Source organism: Mrakia frigida, assembly GCF_051309035.1.
Source record: "Mrakia frigida strain ATCC 22029 unplaced genomic scaffold BDY24scaffold_5, whole genome shotgun sequence".
Classification (NCBI taxonomy): Eukaryota; Fungi; Basidiomycota; class Tremellomycetes; order Cystofilobasidiales; family Mrakiaceae; genus Mrakia; species Mrakia frigida.
Window position 1 is genome coordinate 837,358 of NW_027481276.1, and position 24,409 is coordinate 861,766.

Here is a 24,409-nt window from a genome sequence, read left to right on the forward strand (position 1 = left end):
TTACGCGACGGGGTGGGTTTGCTGGTGCATTTTTTTTTCTCGTGGGAGGACTTTTTCGTATACAAAGAGTATATTCTCGGGCTCGAGAATGAGCTCCGAAGTCCCCGTCTGGCTCAAAACTGCTCCAAGAACGAGCGACGGAGAGGCGTTTCTTCTTCTTTGTCCTCCTCCTTTCTTTTGATCGATTGCTTCCCGTCGACGAGACGTAGATCTATGGTACCATAGCAGTAAAATCACTCGCTCCCCGCCCCTACACGAGATAAAATCTACCTTCTGCTTGTCTAGGATAATGAAAACGCGACTTGAAATCGGGAAAAGAAGAAAAAGAAGCTCAACCTTCCTTCGTCCTCCTCAACTTCGACCTTCGACTCTTCGACTTCATCGATGAAAGACGACCACGAATCTTCCTCCCACCCTCTCCTGCCCACCCCAGGCGGGTCCTCGTCCCACGAGGAGGATCCTTACTACTATCCTCCCTCCTCCAGCAACCACGGGCCATCGTCAAGTCAACCTCGGGGAGGCTACCTCTCCCTTCTCAAACGTCCGCTGAGCAAAGGCTGGATCCTCGTTCTCCTCGGATCTGTAGGACTCTTTGTCGTCACCATGGGACTTAGAGGTGGGAATGGCACCGGGAGTGGGAGTAGTCAGGTCGAAGGTTGGCGCTGGAAGACTCGTCCAAAGGCGAGCCTTGGGCTGGTGAAGGAGGGAGGGAGGAGGGCGAGGAACGAGAGCTATCTAGGTCAGTTCAGACTCTTTTTTCTCCTTCTTCTTTGGCTCGAGAGTCTTTGTAGACTCGAAGGTTCGATACACATCAGGTTTCAGCTTCGTAGGATGGATATCGGACGAGTTGTTGAGCTCGAAACGGTTCTTCCTTCCGCTGACCTCTCCGTTTGTACCAGACAACCTGCTCCCTTCGATCAACTACATCACCTCCTTCCACATCGCCGGACTCAACAACGAGATCATCACCCAATTCAACCTCCTTCACCTCACCAACATTCTCCGAAACAACCCAGCTTCCCCTCACCCTTACACTCCCATCATCTCGCCCTTCCTGCCTCATTTCTCTCATTTAGGAGGAGGAGAAGGTCTCAACGCAGCTCCCGTCCTTCGTTTCTCTCAAGTCTTCGATATCGATCGTCTCGCGGAGCTCATGGGCTTCGGCATCCTCGAGTGGGCGGATTTGAAGGAAGGGTTCGCAGGGGAGGGAATGGGAGGGAGGATCGAGGACGAGTGGAAGACGGAGGAGGAGAGGGAACAGGAGAGGAAGGACGTGGCTAGTGGGAAGAAGAAGGTCGAGAGGATGGGCAAAGGGTTGGAGAAGGAGGTGATGCAATGTTGGTCGACTTGGATGACTACTCATCAAGGTAACAGGTTGAATCCGAGCGTGGGAGAGTATTACAACTTCAGTGAGTCGCGTCGCAACGTTTCTCGCTCGTTTCAGCCCCCCTCAGCGCTCTCCCCAACCCCATCTAACTTCTCTCTACATCTTCCTGTCCTCCTTCCCCCCCAGAAACATCCTTCACTCCCCTGCCTCCCTCCCTCTTCGCCCAAGCCGACCGAGCACCCAGACACTTGCTCTTCCCTGCAGCCGCCAACTTCCTCACCCCTCCCGAGAACCGACTTCGATCCGAGTACCTCTCGTTCGCCCACGACGAAGCTGACCGCAACATCGAGTCCTGGGGGAAGAACATGACTCGAGACGACGTGTTCGACAAGAAGAAGGGGTGGGTTGAGCCTCCGACGGAACCTGGTCAGGTTACGTGCTTCGATCTTCTGTACTACGCTTCGGATAAGGGAGAGGAGATCAGGGAGATCTACAGAGCTACTCCTCCGGTTCCGAGAAGTGAGTTGGTCGGCTTGTAACTAAAGGAGGAGAAGAGGCGTTCGAAAGCTGACTCCGTTTCTCCTTTTTCTTCTACCTCTTTTTTCAGACCAAGGCCCCTGGTGGTCCGTCGGTCAACACGCTCACTGGAACCCTGAACTCCGAAATATCGCAGTCAACACTCTTCGAGAGGTTCTCGGTCTTGGGAAAGGGTCGTCGATTCCGAACGTGAGTCGAGTTGAATCGAGTCGCGTCTCAGGCTTTCTCTTCTCGACTCGTCTGACCCCTCTTCTTTCTCGCAACGCCAGGTCTTTACCGTCCACATCCGTCGAACAGACTTCATGCCTTCCTGCCCTGCTTACGCTCAACCTTGGTTCGTCGTTTCTCGTTTCTCGTTTCTCGTTTCTCGTTTCAACTTGCCTCGAGCTCGACCTTCGACTGACCTTCTCCCTCCCTCGTTCAGTCTCGCCGTCTCGCACTTCGCCAACCACGTCAACGCCATGCGAGATCGATACGTCACGAACGGAACTCGAGGAGCGAAGGACTGGCCCGTCGTGGTGACCACGGACGAGTCGGACGCGGAGTGAGTCTCGAAATCGTCGGTCGTTCCCTTTGTTCGACTTCGGCTGACGGTTCTTCGCTCCTCGTTCGGCCTACGTGTCAGGTACCTCGCCGAGATCGCTGCCCTGGGATGGTTCCTCGTTGATCATCATGCACTCAAGACGAGGCCGGTGCATGGGATCTGGTACCCTTCGTTGATTGATAACGTGATCTTGTCGTTGGGTCAGGGTTTCGTTGGTGAGTCGAGCTCCTGCTCCTTCTCCTCACCTCGCTCACCCAGATCTTTCTGACCTTTTTTCTTTGATGTTCGTTCACAGGTACTCAAAGCAGCACGAGTGAGTCCTTCACCCTCTTTTCCTTCCTCCTCGTCTCGTTTCGTGCGCTGACCATCGACGCGTTTCGTTTCGCTTCGCAGTGAGCATTCTCGCCTCCCGTCGAGTGGAAGATTGGAACGGGGGTCATGCCGAACGAGTAGGACCGCTGGAGACCAAGTGGCCTTACGATCCTCATGCTGCTGAACTTTAGAATCTGTCTTCTGTCAGTTCATTCTCCATTCGACTTCATGTTTCGTCGCATCTCTAGATCTGCCAGCATTTGTTATTTGCATCTCTTTATTGTTTCGTTCTCAATTTATCTATTGCGTTTTCATGTTTTGTATAGATGTAGGGATCCTTGGCTCAGCGACGAGGACGAGAACAAAGGAAGGAACGACGCGTCGAAGCGAGCTGGGAGTCTGATCGGTGTTTTTCCTGAGAGCGAGGCGATGGAAGATCTCTCGATCCCATCACACTCACTCAGAAAACCTACTCTTTCTCCTACAACCGTCTCGTCAGAGAAGAAGAAACAAACTGAGGAAGGAAGAGACTAGAGCAGAAGTCGTCGAGCGAATGGCCCGGAACGCGTCGAGATCGAGTTGACTTTCGGACGAGCGTTTGAGCGAAGAGAATCGAGATCAAAGGCAACAGCTAAGCAAGAACGTATGTGCTGAGCGAAAGATAGAAAGGAACTCTAAACGAAAAGAGCAACCGCCGAAACGAGTGAGACGAAAGTGATGGCTCCTCCAACCGTGTTGGTCGTCCTGGATCCAGCTCCAGTGGCGGGAGCGGTGGTAGCAGCATTATCGTCATCGTCGTCGTTGTTATCGTCGTTATCGTCGTCGTCGGTGCTGGCGGAGGTGACAGCAGCGGGTGCGGACGTGGTGGTCGAAGACGCGATTTGAGCGGTCGTGCTGGCCATAGTAGTGGAAGAAGAGGTGTAGTTCCTTCCGACACTGGAGAAAGAGCAGGAAGGAGAAGAAGAGGAGGTCGAAAGGTCAGAAGTTGAGTCTGGCGGACGTGAGAGGGCAGAACAGAAGTGAGAAGAGAGAGAGAGAGGAGAGAGAAACTCACTCCTCGTAGTCGATGAAGTCGACGTTAACGTTGTCGTCGTCGTTGTCGTTGGTGTTGAGAGCGTCGCAGATGTCGTCCTGCGGGGGAAGAAAAGAGGAAAGCGAGAGAGGTCAGTTTGAAGCTTCGAGAGGACGCGACTGACGAGAAAGAGCGAGCGCCTCCCCCTGAAGAGGAGTTGAGACTTACGATGTTGTCGAGCTGATCCTCAACAGTTTCGTGAGACTGCTCGGTCAAGAGGGACCTGTCGATGTTCACTATAGAAAGGAAAAGGGAGGAAAGCGAGAGCAAGGTCAGGGCGGGCCGTCCATCAACTCTTTGCCCTCGAAAGACTCACAGTAGATGCAATTAGCGCATGAGATCAACGCGTCCTGTCGTCCACTCTCGCAGACGGTAAGGCAGCCAGTCTGATCTCCAGAGGTGCAGGATGCATAGATGGGGAGCGACGAGTCGCATCCAGCCTGGCAGAGCGAGGGGATGGTGAGCCCAGCGATGGTGTTGGTTTGACGACGCAGGAGACCGTTGGAGGAGGCAGAGTTGGGGAGGACCACTGAGAAGGTAGGAGAACAAGAGAGATCAGCGAAGGAGAGAGAGGGAGGGAGAAAAAGGTGAGGGAGAGAGAGAGAGAGAGAGAAACGAACCGGCCGAAGCGACGAGAGCAGAGCTGAGAAGAGCGAGGACGGTGGAGGTTTGGAAGGAAGGCATGATGGTGGTTGATGGGGAAGTGAGGAAGAGAAAGCCTTTTCAGCGCTTTTTATGGGGACGGTCAGTTTGGAAGAGAGAAGGATAGGTCGGCCCAGAGGCGAGTTGAAACAGTTCGAACGAGCGTCGTCCCTTGGCTGGGATTTGATGATGATGACTTGCTTGAAACGTTCTACAAGGTATAGCACAGCTTCTGTATCATAGAATGAACGAAGAGAGCGGGCGTGACGGAGGAGTCGATTAGCTAGGGCTCAGGTCCAGGCTGCAGAGGACGACCAGGGGAGAGAGCTCGAGCTCGACGCAAAGTCGTCGAGATCCGAAAGACGAAAGAGCTCGCCGGTCTCTCGTAGAGTCTGTCGAAAAAAAAGGAGGCCAGAGAGATCTGCGACACCGGCCCTCAGACGATGTTTGTTGATCCCCGGTGAGTGGAAGGAGAAAGCGATCGGACTGGCTCCGACTCCGAGTTTGATGAAGGGAGAGTTCGAAGGAGAGGTGGTGAGAAGCGAGAGTTTCCGACGACGAAGGAAGGCCGAAATGAAGTATGAACAGCTTCGAGGAAAGTTTTGAGGGAGGGCTGTGAGGGAAGAAGCGGCCGAGGGTGGTAGAAATCGTCATCAGATCGTTAAAAAGCTGGCTCCCTCCTCGCAACGCGTCCCTCCCTCCCTCCCTCCTCAGCGGTTCATCGAACTCAGCACGGCATCGAACTCTCTCTTCACCAGCGTCGTAGGAGCCGTCTTCGAGAGTTGCCTGTTAATCGACGATGAAGCGAGAAGGAAACAAGTCAGCGAGGCGTTCTCCCATCCCGAAAAAAAAAGAAACGGTCCACTCACTCCAACCTCGTCTTGTCTCCTCGTTCCTTGCACTCCGCCGCCGCCTGACTCCAATCTTCGCACTTGACCCAGAGGTCAATCCGATGCTTCGTCTCGCATCTCGGCACGTATCTCGCTGCTTCCTTGAGGTATCCCTTCGAGACGAGGTGGTTCACGAAAGGTTCGTAACCGATGGGTGACCGACGAGATTTGGCGAAGGAATCGAGGGAAGGCCAGTCTTGGACGTTCGTGAGGGCTTGAAGCTTGATGTAGTAGAACCTGAGGGAAGAAAACGAACGGCGAAGGAAGAGAGAGAGAGGGAGGGAAAGGAGGAGGAGAGAAGGACGAGGAAGGTCAGTCTGCGAGCGAGCTGAAAGAGAGTGTAGAGAAGAGCAAGAGCGATGGAACGTACCTCTTATCGGGGACCTTGAAATCCCCTCTCACTCGTTCAGCCTTCTTGGGAAGACCAGCCTCGATGCAGGTTCGGATGGTGTCGTTGATGGAGAGTCCGACGAGGGAGATTCGATCCTCGGCTTCCTTTTCCAGCGCTTGTTGAAGCGAGAGAAGTCGGTACGAGTCGTCCATCATCTGGAACGAAAGAGAGGTCAGTACGAGTAAGGATAAGGGGGGTCGATCGAAGAGGTTCGAGAGAAAGAGCGAGTTGATCGTTCAACTCACCTTCGACTCGAACGCTCGATCCTTATCCTCTCCAAAGAACTTCGAAGCAGCCTTGATAGCAGCGAGTCGTTCCGTCACGTCCTGTAAAACACCATCAACAACAAAGTCCAGCAAACGAGTCAGCGTTCGTTCCACTCTTCCCGTCCCGTCCCGTCCTCTCGTCCTCTCCCTCCCTCCCTCCTCCCTGCTCTTCCTCGAAAGCTCCCCCCCCCAAAACACACTCACCTTAGCCCTATCCGCCTCCTCCAGCATCAACCTCGCACTCTCCTCCCTCCGATCATCCTGGTAGTAGAAATCCTTGAGCATCTCCCGATCCTGTTCCTTCGCGTAGATCTCGAGGAGAGCCGCCGCTCTGGGACGGTCGTCGACGATTCGGAAAAAGTCTCCTAGGGCGAGGTGGGTTTTGAGGTGGAGGAGGACGTGGTAGACTGGAGTTGGGGGGGTTTCGTAGGGGACGGGGGAGGTTGAAGGTCAGCGAGGCGAGAAACGAGAGGAAGATGGTGAGCAGGAGGGAGAGAGACGCGTTGAGAAAACGGACGAACCAAGATCGGTATCCCCACTCGCAATAGCCTTGTCCAAAGCCAACCGATCCTCCTTCATACTCAACAGCAGCGGAACCTGATCTGCGAGTCTCGGTTCATGATCCAGAAGCTGTTTGTTTCCTCCCCAAGAAACCGACGAGTCAGCCGTTCTCGTTCCCCATCTCGGCCTTCCTCGTCCTCGTCCTCTTCCTCGTCCTCGTAGCCACTCACGAGCGTAGCCAGCCCTCTCCTCCCGACCCCCCACGCCTTCCTCGCAATCCCAGCGTACCTCCCTCTCCCTTCTCCTCTCTTCCCGCCGCTCAACTTGCCGACAATCTCCCTGCACACGTCGGCGTCCTCTCGTCCCGCGGCTTTGGCGATTTTGGCGCAGGCCCAGTGCTCGAGGATGGGATCGGGGTCGAGGGAGAGGTGGGTGGCGATTCGGAGGGAGAGGAGGTGGAGGTTTCGAGAGGTGAGGAGGGTGAGGAGATGCGTTGGTGGGAGACGGGTGTATCTGCAACGAACCGCACAAGGAGAGGGAGAGGAGGTGTGAGTTCGACGCGTTTCGAAACGAGGACGACGAAGACACCCAACGAGAAGCCAGAACATGTTACTCACTCCTCCCAACTAATCCCCATCCCAACCTCCCACCCTCTCAAACAATTCACCACCTTCAACCCTTTCCCTCTCTCCACCACCCCGCTGTCTCCCTCCCCTTCCAAGAACGCTCGTCCGTAAACGGCCGCCTTGAGCAAGAACTTCTGCTGTTCGGGTTCCCAGAGTTCCGACGCTGCTTCGAGGCATCCTAGAACGGCGAGGGACAGGTCCGGACGGAGGGTTTGGAGGAGGGAGGAGGATTTCGGGGAGGAGGACAGGAAGAGCGTGTAGGCGTAGAGGAGGAGGGAGGGCGGGTGCGAGGAGCCGGGAAGAAGGAGGGAGAGGAGGGGAGCTGGAGAAGGTGTAAGTGGAAAAGAAAAAAAAAAAGTTGAGTCAAGGAGAAGGGAGAAACCGAGGACGAGAGAGAGGCAGGGAGAGGAGAGGGACGATGGATGGACGAACAAGGCACTTTCTGAACGAAGGAACAGGTTCGAGAGGAGATGATTCGAAGACCGTCTACTTCCGAAACGAGTTCGACTGCACTTGATTGAGGGTATCTGCGAGAGAGAGAGACCAAACGAACGGACAAAGGAAGCGACCTGATCAGACCTCGACGCGTTCTCTCTCTCCGACGCGTCCCTCCAAAACTCACGTCAAACTCTGGCCTCCAGGCCCACAGATGACGACCCTACTCTCCTCTGGCGTCTTCCCACTCCACGCGACTCCCAAGGCATCGTTCCCGCACCACTCTACTCGATCCGGCGTCTTGTTGCCGTTCGAATCCTCCGCTGAGTCGTTTCCGAGGAGGGAAGCGTAAGGGATGGTAGCGTGGTTGGTTTGGAAATCGGAGGAGACGACCCATAAGGAGGGACCAGTCGAAGTTGAAGCGGAAGGGAGGAGGAGAGCGAGGAGACGACCGGAGGGTGAAGGGTGGAGGGAGAGGAAAGGGCCTTTGGAGAGACGCTGGGACAGAGGAGGACTGAAGGTGAGCTTGAAGCAGGTAGAAAAGAGCAGACGACGCGGGTGGACTGACCTGATCTATACATTCCCCTTCATCCAGAGTCAACAGAGTGCCTCCTACGCTGATGACGACGAGGACCATCCTCGTCTGAGTCTTTGACGGATCCATCACCATCCACGTCGCGATCTTCTTGTCTCCTCCTCCTCCTTCAGGCCAAACGACATCTGCGAGTTTCCTAGGAGCTCTCCTACTTCCTCCTCCTCCTATCTCTATTGGGACATCCCACCAATTCCCTGCGTTCGTCCTAACGATCATTCCTCCCTCGTAGCATTTCCCTTGATCGATCCCTTCCGCTGCGACCTGACCTCCGATCTGAAAGGTCTCGTAAGTCGCCGAGTTGGGCGCATACAGTCTGTAGGAACCGTCGTCGGCGAGGAGGAGGAGTTGAGAGGTGGAAGGGAGGTAGGAGAAGATTAAAGGCGAGTTGAAGGAAGCGGAGGAGGAGGCGGAGGAGGAAGAAGACGCCTGGGAGATTGCGATCTGGACGATGGGGAGACCGGAGGAAGTGTAGATGAAGATGGTTGGAGAGGAGATGGAAGAGGAGGTGGTGGTGTAAGGGGTTGGGATGGAAGGGTTTCGGAGGAGAGCTGGAGAGAGAAAGAAGGCAGAGGGAAGGAGAGATGGAGAGAGGTCAGCTCGAGCCCTTCAAAGGAGGAGAACAAGAGAAGAAGAGAGCCGATTACCTATGGAACCACCGTTCTTGTCGACGGCTACGAAATGATGATCCAGGTTCTTGACCGTCCAAGGTAAGTCGTACAGAGAGAGGTTCCGGTAGAAGGTCGTGTCGAGCGTTTGCCAGCTGCCAGAGAGCTCGTCAGTTTGAGCTTCCTTCCTCCTTCGTTTCGCTCGTCCTTCCTCTCCGTTGTGAAGAGAGGAAAGTCAGGTATATGCGCCTGGAAAGAGTACTCACTCTGTAGCAGCATCCGAAAGAGGGTTCATCCTTGGAGGGAGTGGTGAGCGTTGAGAGAGAGATCCTGATCTCATCGACTTTCATCTCGGACCAAGACGAGGAAGCTCGTCGCGAAGGGCATCTCGTCTTTCACTCTCTCTCACCCTGCCTTCGTTCTTTTCGATCGAACAGCTCCAAAGAAAACAACATGAACCTAGTCGTCTCCACGAAGAAAAACCCTAAAAAAAAAAAAAACTACTCCACGTCGTCCTCATCGACCTCCTCCCCCCCAGGCGCATCGTCCTTCACCGCCATCTCGTTGAACCCATCCAGCAGCTCGTCCAACTCAATATCAGGGAAGTCCTCATCGTCCTCATCGTCCGTCTCCTCGATCGTCGCACCTCCAGCAGCCTCCTCACCCATCCCATCGTCCTCCACCTCCATCGCGAAAGCCTTCTTCGCTCCCCTCCTCCCCTTCGCCCCGCCACTCGTGTTCGTCCCCCAAGCTCCACTGCTCATCGACACGTCCGCACCCGGAACCGCCGCCGCCGTTGCCGTCGCAGCCTTGTAGAGGTTGATCGATCCTCTGAGCTCGGGATCCTCCTCGAGTTCTCGGAGGAACATCTCGTAGTCCTTCTCGACCTTCTGCTGATCGAGTCCTCCTCTCCTTCCGAACGCTCCTCGTCCTTGGACCTTGTCCGCTCCCGTGCTCGGGACGTCCTCGGCTTCGATGGCGATCGACTTGAGCTTCCAGTTCCTCGTTCGGTTCTTCTTCCTTCGGTTCGGGTACGTCTTCTTTACGAGGATCACGTCCGGGATCCGCGACGGTTCCAGCGTCTCGAACGCGTCGTTGTTGAAGTTGGCTCGCGAGAGGAGGTAACCCAAGACGGTGTCTCCCGGTTGGAGGATCGCTCCGAGATGGGTTCGAGTGTGGAAGATGGAATCTCGTCCTCCTTCGTCCGAGACCTCGTGCTGGGTCGTCGAGTTGGCGAACGTGACTTGAGCGTCGGCGAGGACGTACTTTCCTCGAGTGGGACCGGTGGGTTCGACGTCGAGGATGAGGAACTCGATCAGGTCCGAGGCGGCGGCGAGGGTGGGGAAAGGGTCTCGCCAGTAGACGGTGGAAGGGAGGTCGACGGAGTGGAGGGTGGTGGGGTCGATGAGCTGAAGGGAGTTGGAGATTCGGGTGCAGATGGTGAGAGGGCTGGGTAGTACGAGGTTAAAACAAGAGTCAGCTACGAGATCAAGAAGGAGGAAGAGGGACAGGAACGGAAGGAGAGTCGAAACGCTTGCTCACTTGATGTTGGAAAGAGCTCGGGCCTGCTTGATGGGGATGCAGACGAGGTCGTCCTTACAGATGGGAGCGATCTCGACGGAGTAGGTGAACTTGTACGACGACGTTCCAGAGTGAGTATCGGTAGAGAGAAGCTGTTCCGATCCCTTGGTCCTGGGAGGAGGCGAAACGGAGGTCAGCGCTCGAACAGGCGACGCGAAGGGAAAAGAGAAACGACGAACCTGACGGGAGTGACAGCAGCCAAGAACTCGCACATCTTGATAGCGTGACTTCGCTGAACGTAGAAGAAATCAAGTCCATCCTTGGCCTCCTTGATCGAGACCTGAGAACGGGAGCGAAACGAAACGAGAAGTCAAGAGGTCAGCTCTCTCTCTCTTTCCTCCTCCTCTCGAGCTCTCTCTCTCAGATCCCACACAGCAACTATGAAACTGAACGTACGGTATCCTTGTGAGCGTTATGCCTCAAGATCAACTGTTCCAAGAACAAGAACGTCCTCTTGTGGTTGACCTTCTGTCGAACCTGAACCGAAGCCTTCCACATGTTCTTCGCGGCGAGTCGAGTGCAGTCGGGGCATTGTCCGTGGGAGACGATGTACTCGACCTCGAAGATCTGTTGGAGGATGGTGGAAGTGAAAACCTGAAAAGGGGAAGCACGAGGGGGTTGGGTCAGCAAAGAGAAGGAAGAGGGAAAGGCGAGGGAGGGCCGGGGCTGAAAAGGTCGAAGCTCAACTACTCACCTCCTTCTGAATCGAGAGCTTGACCCTGATTCGCTTCGAATGAGGTTCCGTCCATACGAACGAAGCGTCGATCAATCGAACTTTTGCTAGACCCTGAGAATCACAAGAAGGGACGAACAAAAAGAACAGTCAGCTTCAGAGCTCTCTTCCCCTTCTTCCCTCCACCTGCTCGATGCTCTCTCTCTCTCTCCCTCCAGCCCTCCTTCCACCCGTGAATCGCTCCAAGCTCCCCTTCTATAGGAAGACAGTAGACTCACCCTCAGTTTCCGCAGACAGATACTCAGCAACTCTCTACTCTCCAGCTCGCACGACACCCAAGATTGAGGAGGGGAGAGGTAACGAGAGCAGTTTCGACAGAAGTTGATGGAGGACTGTTTGGGGATTCCTTCGGTGATGTCGACGCTGTAATATCGCAAGAGAGTAAGAGAGCAAAGTCAGTACCGAGCTGGGACTCAAGCTCGAGATGCTGGAGATGGTTGGTGGTGGAGGAGAGGAAGGGGAGGAACGGACGTGTTACGGAGACAGGCGATGCAAAGGTTGGCTGTAGGACGAGAGAAGTAATATCAAGAGCATGATCAGTAGGTGGTCGTATAGATGAGAAGAAGGAGAAGAGGTCACTAACCAGAATTGGGCTCAATGGGAGTTCCTGAGGTGGAGAACGAGCGTCGAAGGAGGAAGGTCAAAGGTCAGCTTCAGTCATCCTTCCTTCCCTCTCTTTTGAGCTCTTCATCCTCCCCTTCCAAGCAGAAACTCACCACAATCCGCACACAACACGTAATGGGGAACGACCGTAGGTACGTATTCCATAGTTTCCGAGCTTTTTTGGAGGAAGGGGGGGAGGGGAGGGGAGTGGTGGTTTGGTTGAGGTCCAGTTGAGGAATTTCGTTTGAGAGGGACGGCCCAGGCTGCGGGACAGAGAAGCGTCACTTTCGGAGCATTTTTTTTCCTTGTTGTCGAAGGCGGAAGTCAGCTAGCCGGGGAAGGAGATCTCTGCGAAAGATGCGATTTTTTCGAGTCTCAGAAGGGGCGAGGAGGAAAACTTGGAGGAGGCGAGGAATCGCGACGGTCGTCCGTCCCTCTCTCTTTCGACCGAACCCAGAGAAACAGAGGCAAAGTGGGTAATACAGTAGATATGGTATGCAGGAGTCCAGTAAACATAGGAACAGAAAGATGATGTAAGAAGCGTAACAAGGTCGTAGCGGGCATCTAGAGACGGACGACGCGTGAGAGGAAAGAAGGAAACGGTCGACGAGGGACGAGCAAGCTCAAGCCCATCGACCGAGAAGCGCCATGAGCCCAGCACCGAGCATCATACAGCTCCTGTTTAGAAGAGAAGAGAGAGAGAAAATGCCTGGTCAGTAAGAGGGGAAGAGTGGAAGGAGAGGAGCGAGAGAAGGACGAACATGGCGTAAAAGACTTTGCCGTTCGACGCCTTCTGCATCTCTTCCGAGAAGAGGAACTCGTGTGCGAGGAGCTCGACAAGACCAGTCCAAAGGAGGATTCCTGGAGATACAAGGGATAAAGGCGATCAGCGTGGAGAAGAGGGAGCCGAAGGGGGCAAGGAGAGCGACGAACCAGCTGAGATCGAATCGAGCACTCCTGAGGTGACGAGAGCCGTTACCGAGTTACCCTGGTACGAGTGTCGGACACCGAGACCGATGGCCATACCCACTGGGGTGACGAAGGCGTCTAGAGGAAGGAGGTAGAAGGGAAGCAGGTCAGGCTCGACGCGTCCTCGATTCGACGTCGTTGCCGAGTCAACAAAACTCACAAGCAGTTCCAGCCGTCACAGGGACCCAGTTGTAGGACCTCGGCAGAGGGAGGAAGGCGAGTCGAGAACCGAGTCCCAGTCCTTCGAAGGTTTGATGGAAGATGATGACGATGAAGAGGATGATGCTGGAAAGAGGAGGAGAACGGAGAGGTCAGCTTCGAGGACGCGACTGAACAACTGGCTGAGAATCGAACGTACAACTGAGGATCTGTTGCCAGAGTGAGTCCGATGAAGAAGGAATGGAACACGACTCCAAACTCGAGGATGGCGATTCCCTGAGAGGAAAAGAGAGCGAGAACGGCGGTCAGCTCTTCGAGTTCCTTAGACACGAGTCGTCGTCTAGCTCGTATCTTCTTCCTACCCTAAGTTGTTCGCTGTTGCTCACGAGAATCTGCGAGATGGCATCGCCCTTCATCCAGTCACTCTTTCCTCCCCACTCGGCCTCGTCGTCGTCGCCACTGATCGTGGTTGTCGACTCGTTCGGGCTCGGGAGCTGCTCCTTCTTCACGTCGGTCAACGCTCCGGGAGAGTTCGATTCTATGGGTAGTTCGGTGACCTCGACGATATCGTTGGACTGAGGGGGGAACTGGGAGGGAGGGTGGGAGTGGGTGTGGGAGTGAGAGTGGGTGAGGTGGTGGTGATGTTCTCCTTGAGTCGAAGTCGAAGGATGAGAGATCGGTTCAGGACCATGCCCAGCGTGGTTTCCCTCGTGATTGTGACCGTGCTGATCGTAGGCACCGGCGAATCCAGCTGCTTCGAGCTTTGCGGTTCCCCAGCTGAGAGAGAAAGAAAGAGGCGACGCGACAGCGAGTTTCAACGAGAAGTCTTCAGCAGATCAGAAAAGGAAGGGAGAGGGGAACTGACCGGAAGGAGAAGAACTCGACGAAAAAGAGGAGGAAGATCGAAATCATAGCGATCGCCGGAGCCCAGGGCTGAAGAAAACAAGCAAAAGAAGAGGAGAGTTCAGACGCGCAACGACGAAGGGGGGAAAGAGAGGGATTCGCGACGAACGTAGTCTCCCCATGCTCCGGTGAGACACTCGGAACCCAGAGTCTCGAATGCAGGAGCCAGAAGATGTATGAAGGCAGTGGCGATGATAATTCCTGGGGGAGAGGGAGGAGGAGGAGAAGGAGTGAGCTCGTCGCTTTTCAGAGAGGGTGAAACCGCCCGCCGACTGGAGACTCACCTGAACCAAAGAATTTGGCAAACTCAAAAACTTTCTTGGGCACATGGACATGCTTCGATCTTTTGGCGAAGATGGGGAAGAGGGTACCTGTAAAAACGAATGAGAGGAGGGCAGAAGGGAAAGGGCGAAGTGAGCTTTCCGTCTCTGACCACTGACGCTGAGAAAGGAAGAAGAGGAAGGGATTTAGGAACGAACCGATTGCACTCGTAGCAAGAATGATGAAGATCCCAGCTACTCGGAGCTTCAGGTGAGTGTTCTCGTTGGTTGTAGGAAGGCAATCTCTGGAGGGAAGCAGGGAGGCGAAGGAGGAGGAAGGTCAACCCTTGGACGCTCGACTGCCCATCGAGGAGGACGAGGGTCCCAGCAGAAAGAATCCTCGACGAGACTCACTCTGGCACTTCCGAGGCTACTTCTGGGTCCATATTAATAGGAGAGAGGAGAGAGATTTGTCGAAGCGTGATGGATCGAGCGGGAGAAGAGCTGTAGGTGAGAGAAGAAGAGAAAGAAGAAGGAGGACTTGAGCTCGAGCTCACGAACACCCTCTCTTCTGCCTACTTTTTCAGCGAGGCAGCAGATCTGGGACTCACGGATTTGAAGTGCTTCGAGAGACGGCTAGACGGGCAGTCTCCTTCTTTTAGCTGTTTGGAGGGTCGAGGTTGTAAGCAGAGTTGTCTGAAGGCAGAGCAGGAATCAAAAGCTCTCGACTGTCGAGGTCCTCTCTCAAACAGGCGGGGAAGCGTCGATGAGCTCTTTTTTTCAGTTGTAGGAGCAGCGAGTGGACGAGAGCTTCCAAGCTTTCAAGGAGGAGGTTAGGAGCAAGGTCGAGATTAGACTCGAATTCAGGCAGGAGGACTTGACAGTCCTCGGCAGGTTTGGCTGATCGTAGGGTTCGTGTCGTTGTTTCTACCCTGCCCTGCTCAGCTTTTGAAGGAGCAGAAGGAGAGGTTGCTGCGAAAGATGTACGCAAACACTTCGAGCAGAGGAAACCTGTCTTCCAACTTTGAATCGTGGCTTTGGACGGCCTGTTCGCCATGTCGGAGCTTCCGAAGGTTGGAAGGGAGTGACGCGACGCGCCTCTCGTGCAGCCTTCTTTCTCTCCTCCTCTGAATTCAGTTAATAGCTTGAGTTGTAGAACATCGCAATTGCGAGGGTATCTCCTACGTGAAATACTTGTTCTTCACGCTGGTTTCTTCCTTCGAGTTCGAGCTTTTCCTCCTCGCGTCTTCCTCGCACACTCACCTCGACCTCCCGGGGGATCCTGCTCCCCTCTCGAGATCACGAGACGTAGAATCCAAGCTTATGTTTGCTCCCCCGCCCGTCCGAGTGGAGTTAGAGGGGTGGCGACGAGGACGGTGAGAGTTTTTCAGACGCGTCGTCGGCCTTGCCCAGATGTCTGCGTTCTCTTCTCCCTTTTCTCCACGTCTTACACTTCTCAATTCGAGGCACATGTTTTGATGATTTTCTTCCACTAGAGCGGCCGACCTTGTTTCCTGCGTAAGAACGGACGAAACTGGAAAGACGCGTCGTGCGAGCTGGGAAATTCCTTTCAGCCCGCTTGAACCTCACTCATTCGCTCTTGCTCTTCACGGTCGGATAGAATACTGTGAGCGCACCCACCGAAATCACTCAGGATGAAGAGGGAGAGCTTTAACAACGCCAGACCTGAGCGTCTAGTTTCACTGTTGAAGACGAGTTTCGAAGAAGTTTGGTTTGGCACGGGAGCCCAATCCCGACGACGCGTTATTTCTCCCCAAATGAAGTTCTTCCTTGTTGCTCTGCAAAGAGAAAATACGTCGGAGACAACTTCTTCGTTAAAAAGAAGACCTTTCTGTCCCTGCATCTAGTAGGAAATCTCATCGCATCGCGCCTCGTCGAAAAGGGCATGAAAGTGGCGGCGTGAGCTTGACCGTCCCTCCCCTCGTTCCTTCCTTTCCTTCAGTCCTGCTTCCAACGAGACGGAACTCCTCGCTCTCGTTTGATCACGAGATACGGCTTCTACTGCAGACCTCGAAGACCGTTCTTTTCCCGGGGGAGGAAGAAAGAGGAAGAGTCAAAGGAAGAGTGCCCTCTTTGTTTGGCGCACCGAAAGTCAGCGGGAGGAAGGAACAGCCAGCGAGGGCGAGAGGCAAGAAGAGTCCCAACCACATCTTTGCTTGTTCGTTTCCTTCACTTTTTCTCCTTCCCTACCTTTCTCTTTTCCCCTCTCGGTCTCCTCGGTCGGCGTTGCGAAGGGTTATCTAATCTTTCGGAGAGGACGAGATCGGTCGGATTCCCACAACTGGGTTTTTCCTTCTCGACTGTGCGAGGAAGAGGTGGATTGGCTTGAGCGAAGGAGCGAAGGGAAGAGGGTCCTCATGCTGCTAGATCCTGACTCTGCTTCCCCTTCTTCCTCTTTGCTCCTTTCTCGTAGATGCCTAGGTCGAAACGAAGCAACAACGAAGCCGATCCACCAGGTCCTCCCTCTCAAAGAGGTCGAGTTGCTCACTCGCCAGGTCCTTCTTCAACTCGAGCTCGAAGATCTTCGATTGGGTCAGAGATCGATAGAGCGGACGAGAGGAGTGATGCGGAAGAGTCGAATGGAGAGTCTATGGGAGAGACTTCGAGGGAGGGAAGGAGAGTGAGGGAGGAAGGATCAGAACGAGTTGGGGGAGCAGGTTTACAAGATCTCTCCCTCGACGCTCCCAACCCAAGCGCCTTCCCCACCCTTAAAGCCATCGCCTCCCTTCCCAACCATCTATACCCCACCTCTACTACCACTCCTTTCAATTCTACCGACCTCCCTTCGACTTCGACTTCGACTCCGACCTCTACCTCCTCCCCACAACTTCATCTCCCTTCAATCCTTCGACTCTCGGTCGACTTCTTCCCTCACCTCTTCCCCTTCCTCCCATCTCGAGACCTCGCTCGCCTCTCCCAAACCTGTCGCCACTTTCGAGACGCCATCGCCTGCTGGCAAGGATTCAACTCGGTCGTCCTCGTCTCGCCAGGACAAGTCGATCCTTCGGACTACACTTTCGGACTCGCCAACAACCTTCCTGGACCTCAACCGCAACGAGCCGTCAGCGGAACCCTCCCTCCTTCGTTCCCCTTTCGCGGCACGGTCACCCTCGGAGGAAAGGTCTACCTTCCACAGATCAGCGAGCATCCCTCCTGCTACGTTCTCGACCTGGAGACGCTCTTCTGGACTCGTCACTCCCTCGCCTTCGTCGGAACACCTTTCGTCGTAACGACTCCTCAACGATCGAGCAGTCGGACCTCCTTCTCGACCGTCCTCCCCTCCTCTACCCTTTCCACCCTCGTCGCACCCTCCCTCGCTCCCTCAGCAACCTCCTCCTCCTCCCAGCGTCCCTCCTCGACTTCTCTTCATTCAGGACCGGTCACCGGCTTCCTCTCCCTCCTACCAAACAGCTCCCCGATCCTTTACCTCTTCGGAGGATCTCGACCATCCTCAAATTCTCCATCGTCTCTCTCCTCCTCCCCTCCGGATCCCGACAGCTCTCTCCCCAGCGACGACTCAGTTTCCAGTTCGCTTCCAGCAGGGCGAGAGTCCTGTTCGTCCCTCTTCCGAGTTGACGTCGCAACATGGGAGCTGGTCGACATGACGGGCGTCGACGAGGATGATTCTGCTTCGGAAGGGTCAGATACGAGAATTTGGCCGTTGCCTCGAAGGGATCACTCGTTCGATGTCGTGCAGGAGAGGTGGTTGGTCGTGTTTGGTGGATTGGAAGCGACAGGCAGTTCTGGTGAGCTCACGATTCTCGGATCTTGTCTTGTCTTCGAAGCACTCCCTGAATTTACCTTTCTTCGCAGGCGAGAGCGATATCTGGGTCTATGATCTTGAGCTCTCAGTTTGGCTTCACCCCGACCTCTCAGGCTGGAGTCCACGACCTGTCTTCTTGCATTCGAGCGTCAGCCACAAGGACGACCTCTTCGTGTTTGGTTCGTCGACTTCTTCATTTCTTCCTCTTTTCAGCTTCCTCGAGCTGACTATCTTTTTTTTCTCCTCGCTCAGGTGGAACGCAGAAGGATCATCCGTTCGTCGCACCGTTTCTCGACGCGTCGATCTTTTTCCGAATCGAGAACTGACCTCCCGCCTCGCTCTCTTCCTCCGGCCAGAACGAGTCTCGTCATGGATGGACTCGCTAGGTAAGTCTTCCGACTCTCTCTCTCTACCCTTGGCTAGTGCTGATGATCGTTCTGTTTCTCAGGCTCTCCTGCATCGGACCTCCCTCTCAGTGGGTCTGGCACACCTACCGGTCGTCGGATCAGTTCACCTTCCCTCGAGCATCGAAGCATCCTCAACCTGAGGATCCCATCTCTCTCAACGATTCTCAGGACCCATCCGGTCGCTCTTCTCGCACCGGAGGGGATGGAGCAGCTGCTAGCTCTTCGTTAGGATCGACGAGCTCGCTTCAGGAACCAAAGAGCGGAGAGGATTCGTCTGGCGGATCGTCGAGCGGGAGCGACGGGAAGAAGACGACGGGGATCTCGCCACTCGAGCGATACAACGCTGGGATGTTGATGTTGGGAGTAGACAAGTTGGTGATCCTCGGAGGAAGCACAATCGAGGACGGATACGATGCGAGGACGGGGTCGCCGTTCGACGACGTCTGCGTGAGTCTCCTTCGTCTCTCTTCCCTTTCCTCCGATGGCAACAGAGGCTGACCACAATCTTCTTTGCTTCTCATCAGACTTACAACATCGGAGCCATCGATATCTTCGACATTTCGCGTCGGCACTGGTCGAGGATTCGACCACCTTCTTCCGTCGACACCAAACCCATCTTCTTCTCGGAGTGCGTCTTCGCTCCCATCCCTCCCGATCTCAAATCTCCTCTCTCCGGATGGAAGGTCTTTACCCTCGGGAAGGCTCTCGATTTCGACGATCTCTTCCTCACCGTCGTCGCCTCGGAAGACGAACAGAGTTCGGGAGCGGACGCGTCGTTCGACTCCTCCTCGATGGACCTCTCCAACGTCCAGGATCCTACTCCTTCCTCCACTTCTTCTCTCTCGCTCGCTCCTCTCACCCCAATTCCACCACCTCCCTTCTCGATCCCCACCACATCAATCCTTCCTCAGTACGGAGTCCGAGTCGCTCCTCCCTCACCTCCCGTCCTCCCTCCCGTCGCATCGATCCTTCGTCCCTCCCCATCAAACTCCTCGCAGCGGCTCTCCAGTCACGTTCCGAACGAGGAACGAACTAAATCAGGAGGATACATCTCGATCTACAAGAGGAACGAGAGTCTCGTCACCGCGTCAGCTTTCGCTAGGGTCGAGTCGAAGTCGGAAGGATCGGGTTCAGGATCAGGAGGGATAGGAGGCGATCTCTCTGAGGATGGAGACTCTTTGGGTTCCGCCATTTTGAACTTTGCCATTCCTAGTAAACTCACCACCTGCATCGTCGTCTTCTCGTAGTTGTTTCCCTTTGTGCATCACATCTCTCTTCTCGTCTTCTCTCACCTCATGCCTTTTCTTCAGCTCGTACTGTTCTCCCTTCTTTCTCTCTCGCATACGTAGTCTAATACAGCAACATCGTTTCCGATCTCGTCCGCTTTCTATGCTTCTCTGCTGTCGTCTCCTCCTGGTTTTCCGTTCGCTCTTCCTCGTGTCGTACTTCCGCTCTGCTTCGCTCAATTTAGTTCGTTCTTGCACATCTCGCATCGTGATACTTGCTTCCTTTTGCTCTTGCATCTGCCTCTCTCGTTTGCGTAGTCATCTCGTTCTTCCCTTCTTTCGATGACTTCGATCCGTCTTTCCCGCTCTCTTCCTCTTGGACGGGCAAGAAGAGAGGACAAGTTCATCAAGGTCGTACGAGAAAGGTATAAGCGAGAGAGAAGACTGAAAGAGGAAACCCAAGGGGAGCAAGAGAGAGTAGAGACGAAAAAACGAAGGGAGGATGGAGAAGAACAAGGGAACGGGACGCGATGGAGCCGACGAGACGAGCCAAAAAAGGAGGACGAAGGAGAACCGGGAACCTATGCGTCCAGACCGAGCTTGGTCCGCATTTCCGTCATATAGGCCTCTGAAGGAAGAGCAGAAAGGAGAGAGGGAAAGCGGTCAGCTCGACAGCGAAAGGGATCAGCGGACGAGAGGGAAGTTTGAGTGGACTCACCGACGTGAGCTCTCAGCCTCCAGTACTCCGCCATCAGCTCGTTCGCCTCCGCTTGGTTCTCGGCGATGTAGATCTCAGTCTGAGCGGCCAGAAAGAATGACCTCGTTAGTACAGGCTCGAGAAGGTGTGCGAAAATCGGAACGAAGCGTCAAGAGCAAACTCACCTCTCCCGTCAGGCGAGCGATCTCCTTCTCCGTCTCTTTGAGAGCTGCATCGTCGGCGTCTCGTTCCCTCACAATGGCGTCGTACCTACGAGTCACAAATCCAATCGACGAGAGTCAATTCGACGAAGATGGTAGAGCAGAACAAAGGTGAACGCACTCTGCTCGCAACTGGATCGTCGTCACGGTGAACCTCTCCTTCTTCTCGGCGAAGGAATCCCTGATCCTCATGAGCTTCTCGGTAGCGTTAGCGAGTTGAGTGTTGAGTTGCTGGTTTGAGAAAGAAACGAATGCGAGGATCAGTCAAAGTCGAGGAGACAGAGGAATGGGAAAGAGGCGGAACGAACCTCGATCCTCGTCGAGTTGGAAGTCTGAGCGACCACAGCCTTGGCGAACTCGTTGTTGAGAGCCGAGAGCTTAGACTTGGCCTGATCTGTGAGCTTCTGAGCATCTTCGGCTTCCCTCTGGATGTCGATCAACGAGCGGACCTCCTGAGGAACGAGCGAAGGGAAAAGAAACGAGGTCAGTTCGGCTGGAGGCTCTTCCCATCGCTGTACCTTCTTTTGCTCGGGATACGACGACTACGATAAGGACCGAAGAAAAGTACGAGTGACTTACCGTTTCCAACTGAGCGATCTGGTCCAACTTGCTCGACAGCTCGTTCCCCTTCTTCGTGAAGCTCGCCAGCGTCGCCTTCTCGTTGTTGGTGCTCCTCGACAAATCGGCGATGGTCTTCTTCAGTCGTTCTGGAGACTGGACGAGTCGAGACCGAGCGAGGTCTATATCTCCCTTGAGAGCGTGGATGTCGGCTTGATGGGAAGCCTGAAAGGAACGACGGGAGGAGAAGACGCGGTCGAGGGATAAAGGTCAGCGAGAGAGAGCACGACTGCAGACAAATGATCACAGAGTCTCGAAGACGACTACTCACCATCTGATCCTTCAGACCTCTACGCTCATCCACAAGTCTCGAGAGTTCGGTAACGACGACGGTCTGTTGAGCGCTGACTTCTCGAAGAGCCATTCGGACGCGCTCGTTTCGCTCCTTGGCCTGCTCGATCCGAGGGATGTCAGCTGCTCGTTGGTTCCTGCAAGGTCGTACAAATTGAAAGTCAGTTCAGCTCACTCTTCGGATCATAGGCCTTCGAGGCTGGAAGTCCGTTACGGCGACGAGGAGGAAAGACGTACTTGATGTTGGCGATGTCAAGATGAAGTGCACGAGACTGCTCCTCCAGCTCGAATCGACTGCGAAAAGAAGGAAAGAAGCGAGCCCTTTACATCAGTCCATCCGATTTTTTACGATTTGGGAGGTTCGAGAGACTCCAAGCATCAGAGAACAGGGGAGAGGAGACGAACCGTCGGTTGTAGTCGCTTCCTCTCTGAACCAAATCGTCGCAAAGTCCAAGCTTGTTGTGCCTGAGAGTGAAAAAGGGAAATCAGTTGGTGCACATGCTAGATAATGAGAGGTGAAGACTGCTGAGAGACTCACCTGAACTTGAGGAAGTTGACCATTCCCGAGAAAGCGTCCCTGACTCGAGGAGCTTCCGGACGAGTCAGGTCCTGGATGGTGAAGCTGTCCAGTCCAGCTACCTTCGCCAGTCGACGACTGAGCAAAAGCGGTGTATAGAAGAGGAGGAAAGAAAGTCAGCCTTCTCGCAGCCTGGGTTCAGCAGGCTCGACTGGAAGGTGAAGACGAGCGAGGCGGAAAGGAGGAAAGGGATGAAGGGTTGGAGTTGGTGTACGAACACATGCGTGAAGAACATCTGGAACGTGACGGCGTCGTTGAGGAGTTCCTACAAAGGCCAACGAAGGTGAGAGCGAGAGTCAGGTGCGTGTTCGAGACGAGAAGGAAGACATGAGAGAGAATGGGAGGAAGAGGAAGGATGCTGAGCTTCGACTCAAACGAACAGCTCAGCTCTCGTGCGATCCCTCACTGATCTTCCTCTCCGTGTCAAGGTATCGAAGCAAGAGCGGAGAGGTATGTCGAGTGATTGAGGAAGGGAAGAGCAGAGGGACGAGTGAACGAGGGCAAGAGAGAAAGAAACGACAACGTTGAACGAGCTTCCTTCGAGCTCGTCCTTCCGACTGAGTTGAGCTTTCCTTCCCCTCCTTCCTCCCAAACCACTTCTCCCGAGCCCCACACGAGTTCTTAGGCCTTCCATCCACCTCTCTTCAACGCAAGGAGCCTAGAAATGGGCTCGAGCCGTCCCTACGAGCGGGCGACTCAACCCCTCCTTCCTTCTCCTTCCCTTCCTTCCCTCCTCCCGTCCTTTTTGAATGCCCCAGGACTCACCGGGTACTGCATCATTCCCAACAAAGCTCCTTTCGGTCGCTCGAACCCTTCCAGAGTGACTCCACTAGTCTCCTCGAGCAACATCTTCCAAACTCCCTGAATAGCTTGAGCCGTTGGTTTGTTGATGTCCTCCTCCTGGATCATGATCCCGAGCGAGTGAAAGATATCCACGATGTCCCATGCCTTCAGGATAGGGTAACCGACTCCTTTGGACTGTTGAGAGGAAGGTTGAGGTTGAGAAGAAGAGGGGATAGCGGTTTGTTTACGAGGCCCGAGGGACTGGCGGGGATGGTAAGCCATGGGAGGTCGTCGTTTGAAGCTCAAACGAAGGAGGGAGACGCGACTGTTTTGGTTGAAATGAAAAAAGGGAAATTATTGAGGGAAATTAAAGGTTCGAACAATCTAAAGTTAACATCCTACTACATGAATGTTGAACTTCGAGTCTCTAGTTTTACGATCTCTTCTAAGCAGTTGCGGACCTTCAACCCTCGAGAGCCGCGACGACTCGTCGCCCGCCTGGCTTCCTCTTCCTCCTTCGAACCTCGAGCTTGAGATTGCCAGGATAATTATCTTCTACATCTCAGGAGGCTTTGAGCGTAGACGACTACATCATGGGCCTACTTCGGTCGAACGTCTCGGTCAAAGAGTTGAAACAGAAGGAGAGAACGACGCGTCGCAAAACTGCCTCCATTTCTCTCGACGATCCTTCCCCCTTCTCTAGCAGCCCTTCAACTATCAACAATACCGCTTGAATTCCAGCAGAAGCAAAGTGGTTCAGGATCTCATGCCCATCGGCAGCTGAACTCGCAAAAAAGCCCTATGTTTTCGCGTTCATCAACATTTTCATCCCAGCGACCATCGTTCTTCCCCCTTCCAGACTCCGGCCTCAAATCGAAGAGCCCTATCTTTCGGCTGTGTAGTAACACTTGCAGTTGTCACCGAACCTTCCACAAAAACAGACAGGGACGCGTGGGTCCGGCTTCAACAAAACGGCCAAGGTCCGTCAGTTTCGTCCCTGTCTCTCCGTTTTCATTTTTCCTCCCACAGCCCCCCCCCCCCCCAACCACCATGTCCCAAACTCAATCTCAACAGTTCAAGCGCCTGCAAGCTCAATCGATGAATGCGAATCAGTATGAGATTGGAGGGTCGGGCGTGTGAGTCTTTCATTTTTTGTCTGCCCACAGATGCGTTTCGGTCGTCGCTCACTGGTTTCTCGTTCGCCTCTTCCTTCTGACCCTCAGGTGCATCGACCCTCGATACGTATCAGTACCTACTAAGAAGTCTGCGATCAAGGCTCTGAGAGCTTTGCGTGAGTTCCCGTTTCTTTTCGCGAGATTGACGTCGAGTTGATTTTTCGTGTTTGCTCGTCGATGTTCTTCGAATCGCAGAGCTTCCCAGGGATAGGATGTTGGTTTCACCCATCTTCGAAGGCTGTAAGTCCTCTGACTTCTCTGTCTGATCTCGTTAGTAGTTGACTGACTCTTGTCCTCGCTTGTTCGTTTTGAAAGACGGTTCGTTCGACGCGTCGTTTCTCATCCCATCTTCCCTCCTCCTTCTCTCCCTCGCACAGCCCCCTTTTGACTCTGTTTTTTCACGCTCAATTTCTTTTGAAAGTCATGCAGAAGATCGAACGAGGCGGCAAGGAGCAGGTCATCTCAGCAAAACTCGACTTGCTTGAGAAAGAGCTCGTCGAGGGAGGGTGCGTCTTGACGTCTTTCCTTTCTTGCTTTCTCCACCCGTTCCCCGGTCTCTTCGCGACCTGACTTCCAAGATCTTCTCATCTTTCTACCCTGCTCAGATTCCCTCCAGCTCTGGGCAGAAACGCCATGAACGTCCGAGCGATGATGTTCCTCCCCAAGTCCAAGATCTACC

The 24,409-nt window shown here is 54.3% G+C and overlaps 7 protein-coding genes across 7 annotated transcripts; 2 read left to right on the plus strand and 5 right to left on the minus strand.

Moving 5' to 3' along the window:
* Positions 1-199: 199 nt before the first annotated feature.
* On the plus strand, positions 200-3,063 carry BDY24DRAFT_438996 (O-fucosyltransferase family protein). Its single transcript, XM_076644410.1, has 9 exons — positions 200-739; positions 900-1,409; positions 1,514-1,846; positions 1,935-2,053; positions 2,134-2,198; positions 2,289-2,408; positions 2,490-2,623; positions 2,704-2,721; positions 2,802-3,063. Exons 1-9 carry the CDS (start codon positions 385-387, stop codon positions 2,909-2,911), a joined length of 1,764 nt encoding a protein of 587 aa, XP_076499655.1. The 5' UTR covers positions 200-384; the 3' UTR covers positions 2,912-3,063.
* Positions 3,064-3,394: 331 nt separating this feature from the next.
* On the minus strand, positions 3,395-4,476 carry BDY24DRAFT_368739 (uncharacterized protein; the record flags this gene model as incomplete). Its single annotated transcript, XM_076638032.1, has 5 exons — positions 3,395-3,656; positions 3,775-3,851; positions 3,961-4,028; positions 4,109-4,321; positions 4,413-4,476. The coding sequence occupies 5 exons, from the start codon at positions 4,474-4,476 to the stop codon at positions 3,395-3,397; spliced, it is 684 nt and encodes a 227-aa protein (XP_076499656.1).
* Positions 4,477-5,144: 668 nt separating this feature from the next.
* VPS16 (tethering complex subunit VPS16) lies at positions 5,145-9,038 on the minus strand (the record flags this gene model as incomplete). Its single annotated transcript, XM_076643094.1, has 13 exons — positions 5,145-5,220; positions 5,304-5,561; positions 5,695-5,870; positions 5,961-6,041; positions 6,186-6,388; positions 6,503-6,611; positions 6,713-6,995; positions 7,100-7,430; positions 7,541-7,635; positions 7,731-8,041; positions 8,112-8,686; positions 8,783-8,898; positions 9,010-9,038. The coding sequence occupies 13 exons, from the start codon at positions 9,036-9,038 to the stop codon at positions 5,145-5,147; spliced, it is 2,643 nt and encodes an 880-aa protein (XP_076499657.1).
* A 179-nt stretch (positions 9,039-9,217) lies between these two features.
* On the minus strand, positions 9,218-11,874 carry NMD3 (ribosome-binding protein NMD3). The gene is made up of 9 exons (XM_076639106.1): positions 11,774-11,874; positions 11,641-11,664; positions 11,529-11,559; positions 11,276-11,420; positions 11,019-11,111; positions 10,721-10,918; positions 10,504-10,604; positions 10,286-10,435; positions 9,218-10,192 (listed from the first exon to the last, which is right to left on the minus strand). Exons 1-9 carry the CDS (start codon positions 11,823-11,825, stop codon positions 9,244-9,246), a joined length of 1,743 nt encoding a protein of 580 aa, XP_076499658.1. The 5' UTR covers positions 11,826-11,874; the 3' UTR covers positions 9,218-9,243.
* Positions 11,875-12,122: 248 nt separating this feature from the next.
* On the minus strand, positions 12,123-14,775 carry BDY24DRAFT_235419 (Zinc/iron permease). The gene is made up of 12 exons (XM_076636671.1): positions 14,563-14,775; positions 14,366-14,455; positions 14,171-14,256; positions 13,976-14,062; positions 13,801-13,892; positions 13,654-13,721; positions 13,151-13,565; positions 12,988-13,064; positions 12,790-12,914; positions 12,594-12,707; positions 12,422-12,521; positions 12,123-12,338 (listed from the first exon to the last, which is right to left on the minus strand). The coding sequence occupies exons 2-12, from the start codon at positions 14,395-14,397 to the stop codon at positions 12,284-12,286; spliced, it is 1,251 nt and encodes a 416-aa protein (XP_076499659.1). The 5' UTR covers positions 14,398-14,455; positions 14,563-14,775; the 3' UTR covers positions 12,123-12,283.
* Positions 14,776-16,385: 1,610 nt separating this feature from the next.
* On the plus strand, positions 16,386-19,389 carry BDY24DRAFT_412679 (uncharacterized protein; the record flags this gene model as incomplete). The annotated part of the gene is made up of 6 exons (XM_076643095.1): positions 16,386-17,718; positions 17,786-17,914; positions 17,988-18,009; positions 18,092-18,121; positions 18,184-18,589; positions 18,667-19,389. The coding sequence occupies 6 exons, from the start codon at positions 16,386-16,388 to the stop codon at positions 19,387-19,389; spliced, it is 2,643 nt and encodes an 880-aa protein (XP_076499660.1).
* Positions 19,390-19,724: 335 nt separating this feature from the next.
* BDY24DRAFT_379894 (Nuf2 family-domain-containing protein) lies at positions 19,725-22,863 on the minus strand. The gene is made up of 12 exons (XM_076639107.1): positions 22,538-22,863; positions 21,991-22,037; positions 21,734-21,850; positions 21,601-21,660; positions 21,433-21,489; positions 21,176-21,332; positions 20,866-21,069; positions 20,595-20,738; positions 20,408-20,517; positions 20,251-20,335; positions 20,087-20,165; positions 19,725-19,996 (listed from the first exon to the last, which is right to left on the minus strand). The coding sequence occupies exons 1-12, from the start codon at positions 22,835-22,837 to the stop codon at positions 19,950-19,952; spliced, it is 1,407 nt and encodes a 468-aa protein (XP_076499661.1). The 5' UTR covers positions 22,838-22,863; the 3' UTR covers positions 19,725-19,949.
* Positions 22,864-24,409: the final 1,546 nt, after the last annotated feature.

Bases quoted from the DNA above. Each gene is read 5' to 3' on its own strand.
- NMD3 (XM_076639106.1), bottom strand. From the start codon at position 11,825: ATGGAATACGTACCTACGGTCGTTCCCCATTACGTGTTGTGTGCGGAT. The intron at 10,919-11,018 runs GTGAGTAGTTGA...TCCCCTTTTCAG, and splicing joins AGCTCTCGATTCAGAAGGAG to GTTTTCACTTCCACCATCCT. The intron at 10,193-10,285 runs GTGAGCAAGCGT...CGTACTACCCAG, and splicing joins CGAGCTCTTTCCAACATCAA to CCCTCTCACCATCTGCACCC.
- BDY24DRAFT_235419 (XM_076636671.1), bottom strand. From the start codon at position 14,397: ATGGACCCAGAAGTAGCCTCGGAAGTGCCAGA. The intron at 13,566-13,653 runs GTCAGTTCCCCT...TTTCTCTCTCAG, and splicing joins GTCGAGTTCTTCTCCTTCCG to CTGGGGAACCGCAAAGCTCG. The intron at 12,339-12,421 runs GTTCGTCCTTCT...TCTTCTAAACAG, and splicing joins GGCAAAGTCTTTTACGCCAT to GAGCTGTATGATGCTCGGTG.
- BDY24DRAFT_379894 (XM_076639107.1), bottom strand. From the start codon at position 22,837: ATGGCTTACCATCCCCGCCAGTCCCTCGGGCCTCGTAAACAAACCGCT. The intron at 21,490-21,600 runs GTTCGTCTCCTC...TTCTTTTCGCAG, and splicing joins GGAAGCGACTACAACCGACG to TCGATTCGAGCTGGAGGAGC. The intron at 20,518-20,594 runs GTTCGTTCCGCC...TTCTCAAACCAG, and splicing joins CCAACTCGACGAGGATCGAG to CAACTCAACACTCAACTCGC.
- BDY24DRAFT_438996 (XM_076644410.1), top strand. From the start codon at position 385: ATGAAAGACGACCACGAATCTTCCTCCCACCCTCTCCTGCCCACCCCA. The intron at 740-899 runs GTCAGTTCAGAC...CGTTTGTACCAG, and splicing joins GAGGAACGAGAGCTATCTAG to ACAACCTGCTCCCTTCGATC. The intron at 2,409-2,489 runs GTGAGTCTCGAA...CCTACGTGTCAG, and splicing joins ACGGACGAGTCGGACGCGGA to GTACCTCGCCGAGATCGCTG.